At 50.0% G+C, this 11558-nt stretch overlaps 1 protein-coding gene across 1 annotated transcript; it reads right to left on the bottom strand.

Moving 5' to 3' along the window:
- Positions 1-216: 216 nt before the first annotated feature.
- Positions 217-10442, bottom strand: LOC119092188 (degenerin-like protein unc-105). Its single transcript, XM_037215164.1, has 7 exons — positions 10381-10442; positions 9783-9904; positions 8730-8896; positions 4546-4680; positions 3686-3818; positions 2819-2906; positions 217-676 (listed from the first exon to the last, which is right to left on the bottom strand). Exons 1-7 carry the CDS (start codon positions 10440-10442, stop codon positions 217-219), a joined length of 1167 nt encoding a protein of 388 aa, XP_037071059.1.
- Between the last annotated feature and the right edge of the window lie 1116 nt (positions 10443-11558).

The following is an 11558-nucleotide window of genomic DNA, read 5'->3' on the forward strand; positions in this document are numbered from 1 at the left end:
TGCATCATTGCTCGCTCACTTGACGAGCTTTTAGCAGACAGCGAAGACAAACCGGTCGCAATTTAATTTTACCCGTAAAGAATTAAATCTCAGGACTTCTGGTATGAAAGCTAGAAATGACCTTAGAACGAAGCGAAGCGACTGTGCCCATATTCCTGCTTTTTCCATCCGACACGGTGTGAGTTTTGCGCAACACATGTAAATCGTGCAAATGGACTAAGACGTGCTGAATGCGCACACACGCGGGTAGCACTGACTGCAGGTAGGAGGGCTGTTCTCTGGCACGATGGTATAGGTCGGGCTCTCGATGGCACGCACCGTATAGGTCGGGCTCTCGATGGCACGCACCGTATAGGTCGGGCTCTCGATGGCACGCACCGTATAGGTCGGGCTCTCGATGGCACGCACCGTATAGGTCGGGCTCTCGATGGCACGCACCGTATAGGTCGGGCTCTCGATGGCACGCACCGTATAGGTCGGGGTCTCCTGCACAATGTCACTGCTGATGTCACGGTAGTAGACATTCAGTTTCAAGAACTCGCCCGACCAGCGGACCAACGCCTCGCTGTCCAGGAGGTCACTGTGCGGCACGAAGGCGGTCTTCTTGAGCAGCGTGGTGAGGAAGTTGCCCTGCGGCCATTTGGCGACGGACAGCTGAGGCTGGTGGTTCCATTCTCTGGCGACGGACGCGAGCGGGCCGGTGTCAGCGACCAGCGCACAGCGTGACGGGTCGTCGACAGGAGCAGCGTCCAGTCACCGAACACAAAATTCATGTATTGTAACACTGTTCGCACGTCACGTTTGTCCTCTCTCAGGCAAAGGTAAAGATGTTCAGCGAGCCATTGTATTTACTGGTCCAGTGGCCAGGCAGCCATCAAGTATATCGCCACATCCACGCAAGCGGCGCACGTGTGAACGGTTCGCTGATCCCTACACGTAACAGACACCTGGCAGAATACACGTGTTTGCCATTCCCAGCAATTGCCCGCGCACGGCATACCGAATGCCCTGCCCATCCCGGCTCCAAAACACCGACGGAGTGGTCACGAGCACAAGGTCACGACGAACTGAGTGAAGCTAGACTTCCCAGATCAAGCCCACTGAGTCATTTGTGAATATGAAATCCTCCTTTTTCTACGTCACTTAGTTTGATCTATGCAGGTCAATAAAAGGTCAAAAGTTGGGTACCCCGGCATTTCTTCGTCTATCGCGAAGAAATTCAATAAAATGGGTATCATATTGAACCTTGTTGTGTCCACTTTTGTGAAACGTAAAAAACTCGCTCTCAGCGTCAAAGTTCAAGGTCACACACAATTTGTTACACTGACATTTCTTCGTTGATGAAAAGTGTAACAAAAAGTACCCGTAAAAGGGTGCCATATTTATTTGAAGATAACTAGTGTGTTGCAGATTCATAGATCATGCAATGAGTTTGACCTGGGAAGACTGCCTTTGGAAAACTCAACTCTATACTGAAATGGAATACAAGTACGCCGCTAACTTGACGGACATGAGCACAAGGCTCAAGAGATGGAGGGGGGGGGGGGGGGCAGTGTGCATGGGACCAGTTACGTCACACCACTGCGGAGTCCAACTGGACCGGAGCGTCATAGCAATGCGACGGTGGATGCACAGGGTAATCAGCATGGTTCTCACCTTCAGCGGTGCGGGCAGACGACTACCAGCCCGTTGACGCCGCGTCTTTCACCTTACCACAAGTCATGTGGCTAGGCCAATCACAGCAAGCTAACAGCCGGCACGCACGCAGCTGCCGCGTGGACGGAACTCCAAATTCCAGAATATTTTAGATGTTTCTAACCTCTAAAACCACTCACAGAGACATCAGGAGACCTTGCTCAGCGCCAGTCTCGCCAACACGACCCTTTCTATCTGTGACATGCGCGTACATCGCAACCAACGGCAGCACCAAAGCGCGGGTTTCACCTGGCAATGAAACTCACGAACTAGACCCCGGCGTATTCGTAGCAGTGTGATGCCAGGATCGTGACACGCTCCACACGCAACAGGGGCCTTTGTAAGTATGAGGACCACGGCCCGTTCGTTTCATTATAATGCCAGGGTGATTGTGGGTGCCTTCGTAAGTATGAGAAGCCCGGCCCATTCGTTTCATTAGGATGTGAGGGTGATTGTGGGTGCCTTCGTAAGTATGAGGACTCCGGCCCATTCGTTTCATTATGGTGCCAGGGTGATTGTGGGTGCCTCCGTAAGTATGAGGACTCCGGCCCATTCGCCTTCATTATGGTGCCAGGGTGATTGTGGGTGCCGTCGTAAGTATGAGGACTCCGGCCCATTCGTTTCATTATGGTGCCAGGGTGATTGTGGGTGCCGTCGTAAGTATGAGGACTCCGGCCCATTCGTTTCATTATGGTGTGAGGGTGATTGTGGGTGCCTTCGTAAATATGATACGCGCAGGGTTTCTCGCAAAATGCAAGGTAACGTTACGTCACGCTTTATCTTCATCATATGTAATACTTTCTTATGATCCCACAGCCCATTTACACCGTCTTGCCATACGTAAATACCATCGTGTACAATAACCAAAGGCACCTAAATTCATGGATATGTTTTCAGAGGTCAACTAGTTGATTGTCTACTCCGCTGGGGCCATGATGTCAACATGACCACACTCAGCACAGCATACAACGCCGACGACCAGTGCATGGGACGCGCGCGCGTCGCTGCAGCCCGGGCCTGCCCGACACTGGCCGGCGCAGACTGCGGGCTGTCAGACGCTGGTCACCTAACCCTCGGGAGCGCTGATGGCGATAATCGACTGCCACGATCATTGCGGACTCACTCGCAGGCTGCTGAGCAGCCGCACTCCACGGAGCTGGCGTCCATGCTCATGCTTCTCGCCACCGAATCCGTGCAGTTGCTGTCCAGCGCTGCATGCAGAGAGGAGACTGATGAGAGGTCTCACTTCCTTTTCAGTGGACGCCGACGCCGCACCGACCTCGCTGTGTGCCGCCGGCGCGGCCTGACGCCAAGCATGCGCGGAACGCGCGGGTGTCCGGTTTTGGCACCGCGGTAGACGCCGAGGATGCAAGGATGGGTGATTGTCGGGATGGGCATCGTCGGCATTGGCATGGCCGGTCGCTTACGCCGACCAGGACGCTACCTATCGTTTCGTGTTAGAACTGCCGCTTCTGTGCGTAAAGGCGGGATGTCCCTTTGGATACCGCTGCATAGCATCTACTATTGGCATGCTTGATCTTGTACTGCTGCAGTGAACGGGGAAGCCTGAACAGATACGGGTCTCTTGGTGCGGTCAGGGCTTTACAGAGGTACGTGTATCATTGAGCGAATAAGGTGAGTTGATTTGTACGCAACTAATTTGCTAATTTCACCATGTTACGATGAGGCACTTGACGCTGTGCGGAACAACTGATTGATAAGCTCTGTCGGGGCAGTGAAAGTAAGCACTCACAAGATAAAATGAAGGTTCACATATCACGCACTCCCAACTCACGTCATTCTACACATCAGACAACATCGTGCCAAAGATTTATCACACGGGGATCGAGTACCAGGCGATAGGATAAAGACGAAAGCACGACGACGCCATGTATATACACTCACCACCGGCTCCCCTCCCCCCACACAAAGCCCGCTTCGCTTAAGCCGTCGTGATCTGTCCAGCGAAGAAGCCGGTCAGCCCGCTCACAGTTATGGCTGAGATCGCACGCTTCTCCGATGACCTGTCGTTTCCCATGCACGGCGAAGTCTAGCGGGTACAGGATGTGATGGCAGCCGCACGCGCGCACTATATTCAACTGCAGGCAGATCCGTTGACATTCCTGGCGATAGGACACACTGGATTGGGACGGAGCACACCTCGGGATTGGGCCCTTTGGTTGTAGTTGGGGACGTGTAGCCGCGTCATAGCCAGGACGGCGGTCGGGACTGGCCCCGCAATATTGCTCGGCTCCCCCTCGCTTAGACCTCACACTGACTGGACTGGACTGAATAAATAACCTGACCTGACCTGACCTAACCTGACCCCAACTTAGAATGTAAAGTGTATAACATCATTCAGACCAGTGCCGATGTGGGATGGGCCTGACTATGAACTTTCGGTTCGTTCGGTTGGCTGGAACAAAACTACAGCCCTGTGCTAAATTTAAAAATGCAAGGATGGTGTAGGCAAATGTGGCGTTCAATGGGACAGGCGCAGATCTATCGCACAGTTCCTCCAGAATTTGACTGGCGTGAATCCCAATTTTCCGCGGAAGGCTGTCAACTTTCAAAATGCTGGCAATCCTTTGCTTTTATGGCGGACTACACGACCCGGGAGTTTGGGTGGTACGAGGCCGCGAGACTCGGGAGCTACCAACCATCTGTTGAACGCCCTGAGCTCCCTTCCATTTTCTGATTCCGTTCTCCACAGCTCGCGCAAAATGAAGCATAAGCGACCCTGCGGCACCAATTACCACATGGTCTGAATGGGTTGGTGAGCGCCAGAGATTTTCATGAAGTTGCGGGTTGGGGCAGGTTGGGGCAGACCGGAGGTCCACTGAAACTCACGGGGAGACTGTAGCGTTGCCCGGTGGGGGCGACTGCGCCCGTGTTCTCGTCGACGACGACGGGCTCGACTTCGACCTGCGACCATCGGCGGTAGCAGTTGCTGTGGTATGGATACTCCTGACGGATTATCCCAGACTGCAAGCACCGGCAAACGACGCCCAGTGTTAAAGGGAGTGTCCCACATTTGTATAGGGCCTGGAACTGAAATAGTCATTTGAAGATCACTTGGTGCAGCCCACAGGCCTTATACCTTCTTTGGACACCAAACATTCTAGCTTCTGAGCTATACGCCCGCAAACATGTGCAAACTATTTCGTGCTATTTCAGGGCCATTAGGGCATGCATGATGCTATGGCAACGCCATTAAGATCCTGCCAGCCCATAGACCATGTGGTGTTCAAGGTAAAAAAGAACATCATTATCCAGACGTTCGGATCTGGCGTCCGTGAGCACGATTTCCAAATATAGTTGACGCCAATTGGCTCTCAATCTTTCTTGAGCACGCTGTGTAGGTTGCAATTACGAATCACGTTTTGTGCTGCATCATATTAGAATTTTGACATGGTTCCTAGTTATCACGGAAATAATGAAATAAGTTAAGAGTAGCGCCATAACCGAGAATCTGAATTTGCGTTAACATCTCGTGGATGAAGATGTTAGAACACTACTAGAAGAAACCAAAACACGAGCCCATGACGCTTCTTGGCTCAGCAAGCACTTCCAGCACCGTCTCCGCCATCTCTCAGCGAATTGAAGTGCCACAAGTGAACGCTAGGGTGGCAATTCCGCACGGCTAGTTTGGCAGCACCCCAACGTCATGCAAACGCTTCATGATACAATCAATGACGTATTAAGGAGCATACAATTTTCTCAATAAAAAAATTGTGTTGTCTAGAGCAATCCTGTCCACTTAAAGTATACCAATAGTTTTAAGAAAACTTATTTCATCATATGTCATGCTCGCTTCAGTACCTTCAAATACAGAACATTCCGTAAATTGTAAAGCGCATTTGCGAGGAGCATTGCGCATATAGATAAGGCAGTATTAGCAGCCTTATTCCTCGTGAGATAACCAGGAGTCATACAAACGTCATACAACTATATTAATAGTCAGTGAGACAGCCTGTCTATCTCTCCTTTCTCCTGGTTATTCTACGGGGAATAAGGCTATTAATGGTCAAACATACATGGAGCATTCCCTTCAACACTGGTTCGGCTCCTGCTTCTGCAGACGTAGAGCCTGAATCGACAAAAACCTGTGTTTTAGTATGCGAATAGTATGAATACGCGGACATCAGGGTCCTAACCCTGTGCATGAAAACACTATTTCGAGTACGATGTAGTGTAGCGGGCGTACCAACAGGATGGATCGCTTAAAAACGAGTGACAGAGGTATCACTTTCTCAAATTGATTGAAGCGCTGAGCCGATAAAGTTGACAAAACCAAGTTATGTCAGCCGGTAACCTGCTCCCAATATCTCGTTTCTCCCAGGATCTAGACGTCTCTATCTGCGTCCCGCAGTTAGAACACTTAAAATAAAAATCTTGTTAATTCCAAAGGTTTTGCTCCGGACCATTCACTTCCCATTTCAGCGCAACGTGAAGCTGCGTGTTTGTAAAAGGTTTGGATGGGATGAGAGTTACAGAAAAACATGTAAGTAATTCCAGCATTCTAACAAACGAAAATATTTGCCCTTCATCCTTCATCGAAGGTGGTCTGATGCGCAAGAAGCGTGGTTTTATTTAAGACTGAGCTTGCACGACCTTTTCAACAAACATGTTGCTAACTGGAGAGACAGTATATGGGTAAGGTACCGGCGACCGCACGGTTTCCAATCTGGCTATGTTATGAAGCATCATGTCCAACATTTTGCCACATATTGGTAGTTGGTTAAGCAAGAACGACCTATAATTTGGTGTTTAACGACCTCTGTGTTTCGGGGTGATGAGTAGGGGGTTTTCATGTTCAAAATAATGGAGCTTCGAGATACCAGGAGGCATCGGTTAAGCGACGTTATAAAAAGGCATTGGCTGTATTGAGGAAAGCCGCTTTCTTCGCAAAAGTCGATCAACACACCCCGCATGTTTCTTTCGGTCTGGAATAAACCGCACACAATTTGCCGATTCCATTACTCGATTCCATTCCTTCCATTCCCCATACCTTTGTAGTAAAACCAGATAGAAGATACACCGCAGAACTATACAGAAAATAGTCACGTCTCGCAGGGTAATTTAGTCCCTCCCGATAGCTCATCCAGTTAGAGCGTTTGTTTTCCGATTCACACAGCTGTAGCCGTTGGTTTCGAGTCCCTGTAGACGCTCGCTGTTTTTCCCCGACTGGGATAGCCTGCGGACGGTGGCACTGGCCCCACTAAAGGTAAGGTAACGTTAGAGGGCAGGATGGACCGCGCCGAGCTTCGTGGCACGTTAAGCTTTCGCCGCACATTCTTGCCGTTGGCCCGGAAATTTTATGTACGGTTCAGCGCTCACCAAACGAGGACTGCTTGACATGCGCCCGGGTGGCCGGTTAGATACTCTTCGCTCGAGTGGGGGTTCCATTGGATCCCGCTAAGATCCCGGGAACTAAGAAAGATAGAGGCACCAAATTTATAGGGTGTGTTGACCTATACGTGAACTCACTTAGGTCAAGGCTTTCGGTTCCTAGGTCATGACCTTCGGGTCAAAGAAGGTCAAACAAGATCAAATTCCGGGTTGGTCTCCAAAGTGCCCCCAGAACGTAAATAACTGTTTCTAAGCAAAAGGCCACGAGCTCATTTAAGGTCAGTGACCTTGTGTGACCTTTTGAAAGTTCTGTTGACAAAAGATATACAATATTACTCTGACTTTTGTATTTGAGAAAGCGACAAAGATCACGCTAGGCAGTATGTTTATAAAAAACAAAATGTCGACCAGGGTCATCTTTGGCCAATACCTATTCTGACCTCTAAGAACTTGATGGGGAATGTATAATGCGGTTACTGCTATCAACAAATTCGAAATGAGCACCAGAAACTATCCCGTACACAAATCTCTAGAGTCAGAAAACATGTTGGTTTTGACCATGGTCTGACCCTCATACTCGGCCTTAGATTAACGTAATTTGCTCAATCAACATTTGTGTTGCCTGAGAAAGCATCTCAGAGATGTATGGCTTCGTCAGAGACTCCGTTGTTGCATCAGATTGAACGATTCCCTAAAAAATGCCTTCGCTGAAACCATGGCCTGACTTTGACCTGCCATAGGTCAGCGATCTTACAAGGTACATCTAATTCTTTATATCAAGCGATCCGCTGTTCAATTGTTTACAATTATAAAAATTTGGCGCGGCTGCATCGCGTTGTTCGGAAATCATTTTGGAAAAACCTTCGGGGGGTCAATCTGACCCCAACCCGAGCGCGTGTTAACGTACACACACACACACACACACACACACACACACACACACACACACACACACACACACACACACACACACACACACACACACACACACACACACACACACACACACACACACACACACACACACACATACACGCCCGCACGCACGTACACACGCCCGCACGCACGCACACACGCACATTCGCGCGCACGCGCGCGCACGAGCGCACGCACACTTTAACATAAACACGGTTGCGCCTTTGTACATGGTGCGAGTCATTCCGTGTTCAGGGCAGACTTCCATGCACTATGTGGCGTTTCTGGGCACAACCAAAGCTCATAGTAGGAAACTGCGTCGGGTCACGGGTCATGGTAAAGGTATTGTACTGCGTGACAGCTCAACATCACAAACGCCTCGTTTTCAAAGCGATGCGTAACCTCGGGACGAACAGATCTCTATCCTGACGTGTGTGTGCGTGTGCGTGTGTGTGTGTGTGTGTGTGTGTGTGTGTGTGTGTGTGTGTGTGTGTGTGTGTGTGTGTGTGTGTGTGTGTGTGTGTGTGTGTGTGTGTGTGTGTGTGTGTGTGTGTGTGTGTGTGTGTGTGTGTGTGTGTGTGTGTGTGTGTGTGTGTGTGTGTGTGTGTGTGTGTGTGTGTGTGTGTGTGTGTGTGTGTGTGTGTGTGTGTGTGTGTGTGTGTGTGTGTGTGTGTGTGTGTGTGTGTGTGTGTGTGTGTGTGTGTGTGTGTGTGTGTGTGTGTGTGTGTGTGTGTGTGTGTGTGTGTGTGTGCGTGTGAAGCTGTTACCTCCTTCAGTGAGATGGAGCTGACACTGGCAGGTGCGATGTTCATGCCGGCCTCGTTCACCAGCGGGAGCGTGTCACTGCTGTGTATGGTGACGCGGGCGCCTACCGTCTGGGACACCGTCGACGGCATGTAGTCATTGGTGTTCGTATACAACACCAGCGTCAAGCCTGTGGGCATAACGGTTAATGTCATCATGGGAAATGCTTTACATTTCGAATAGATGAGAACATACGACATGTCGTGAAAACATACACTAAAACATTTCACGTACTCCTTGGGATTATCTTGGCGCTGCGAAGGACAGCCTGAGGTCCCTTGGGTTGGGGTATCTCCAGCATTGCGTTGGGTCTTCTTACGCGGGGCTCAGTGGGACATTATCACCCTGATTTTTAACTTCCTGTTAGGAGTCATCTGCGACGCCAAACGAGAGTGTGGGCCTGGGGGACGGGGGGCGGCAGGGGGGGGGGGGGGGGGAGCGCGGGGTTCCATTGGTTTCAGGTATATTCAGCTTTTGAACTTTCTGCGGACTCATGCTGGTTTTGATCTGGATTGTCAAAGTACGTGTGCGGCCTGATGCTGCAGTTAAATGCAGTGCACCGCGTTTCATATTGGTTCAATAAACATAAAAAGAAAACCGTTTCAAAGTGCATGTCCATCTGGGTAATTCTATTAAGATCACCGCTTGATTACGTGCTTAAAGTGCGACTAGTTCTGATACCAAGCCGAAGTTTTCTGCTGCACAGGCAAATTATGCATGGGATCCGCTAATATGCAAATCGTAACCTAGTCGTGATCTGCAAGCTGTGTGGTTCTTTTTAACAATAAAGATGTACAGCCAATATCAGAGTGATGACCTAACTCACTTCCTGTCGCAATGTTCCCATGGCATCGAATACCATGAACGAAGGAAGCCACTGCTCACCATGGATCGCCGTGGACTGCGCCATGCAGACAGTGCTGCTCTCACTGCTTCTATTAAACGCTGTGTCTGCTTACAGAGGCAGCAGAATGTCTGCAAGGCGCAGGGCAGAATGCGCAGAGCAGCGGGCTTACCGTAGTCGGCTCCTGTCAGGGTTGTGTTGCGGCGCCCCGCAATCTGGTCCCCAGTGTCGGAGATGTTGCCGTTGAAGACGTAGCAGTTGCCGTACGACGTTGTGCTGATCTGCCTGAAGAAGCTGCGGCGAGATCGAGAGACGTCGGTAACGTCCACCTCTGTGACAGCTCTGATTACAGCTATGTCGTGCGGGCCCGGCTGCCGCCACGCTACGGTGTCAAAAGTGGCCCTGCAAGCAGCTTGTGCACTCTCGTTGGCGGATACCTCAGAAGCGGAGACGACGTCTCCCAGCCCAGGCCAGCCCGGGAGGCCGCATGTCACCTCTCCATAGTTTGGAGGTTCTAGGAATCGATAAGGCTCTCGATTCGCGCCCATAACAGTTCGATTTTGCGCCCATTTTGCGCCCATAACAGTTAAGACGACTACCGAGGCGTGTAAAAATACAAAATCATTTGTCGAAAATGAAAACAGCTGAGTAATCGCAGGAGCGCAAGAATTGTCGCCAATAGCGTAATACATAAGACCTGAAGCATCTCGTCCAAAATAAAGTGACCCCTCTTCATTGAAATGTAGCCACGAGTAAATGATGTGGTAAACCGCAAGCCGCGCATCGCAATGGAGGCAGTGAGGGTGGTCTTCACCGTATAGAAGATAACCATGTGTCCTGCTCGTGTGACCAATTTGTATACTGCAAGGACTACTTCTTTACGCCTCGTTTCGTGTAAGCCCGACGACCATAGGCTTATCTGTGGCTTGATGGCATCCGGCTTCTTATTTCCTGCGACGTCTTCCTTTCATTGATGTTGCTATGACAGGGTGAAAGTTCCTGTGCCGACAGGGCTGAAGAGCGGGCGCAAGGTGTGCGCACTATTCGTTTTGCCGCAGGGTCGGCGAAGTCATTACCCACGATGTCCACGTGGCAGTGTATCCAACAGAACACAACGGTGTGTTGCCAACATGACAGCGCACATGTTGGGAAAAGCTAGGCAAATGAAATGTATTACTTTCATGGTGATGAGAGGGCAGTCAAGTGAGATTTCTCCCGCAGGTTCAGCTACTGCAAATACAAATTATAAGCTGTTCAGAAAAATTCCGAGAAAACTGATGGCACTGGTCAATCAGTACAGGCCTAGTGCAACAATAAGTGAAAAGTGCAAAAACGGTGGGATACTCCCGTTAAACATGACTGCATGAGGGGAAGTTTGCATAGTCTGTATGCTTTTTATCAAGTGAAAACAATGGCCCCCATGGTACATTTTGGTGAAGTGGTATTCACCTTCATCTGCTTCCTTCATGGCCCTTTTCCACAACGCAGACCGATAGGAGCCGATGCCATCCGTCCCTCTCCCTACCGTTTCCAAACCAAGGACGATAAATATCACTGCTGGCGGAAAACACCAGTGGATTGGTCAGGTGGTTATGCTATTGTTAATACATTTTATGTTTCTATGAATGTAGTTCAACCCATTGTGCCAGGTTAAAAAGCAAATATAACCTGTCAGCTACAAATCCATGCTGTTGATACGGTCCATCAACAAAATTTGTAGCGATGCTTCCTTTGATACAGCTGGTTGACAGTTTATGCGACGCAAAACGGGAGCACTTTTTGAGCACATGTCCCGATGGGGATTTCACACCGTACATTCGCACAATATGCTTCGACACGAGCGAACTTTTTATCACCACAGTGTGAATAGTCAGCCGTTGGTAGAGAAAAGTAACGTGGACCTGCGTCGTGACGCTGTGCGGCATTGCTGCCGCACATCCGGAGCGTC

Source organism: Pollicipes pollicipes, unplaced genomic scaffold, assembly GCF_011947565.3.
Source record: "Pollicipes pollicipes isolate AB1234 unplaced genomic scaffold, Ppol_2.1 Scaffold_3447;HRSCAF=4054_pilon_pilon_pilon, whole genome shotgun sequence".
Taxonomy (NCBI): Eukaryota; Metazoa; Arthropoda; class Thecostraca; order Pollicipedomorpha; family Pollicipedidae; genus Pollicipes; species Pollicipes pollicipes.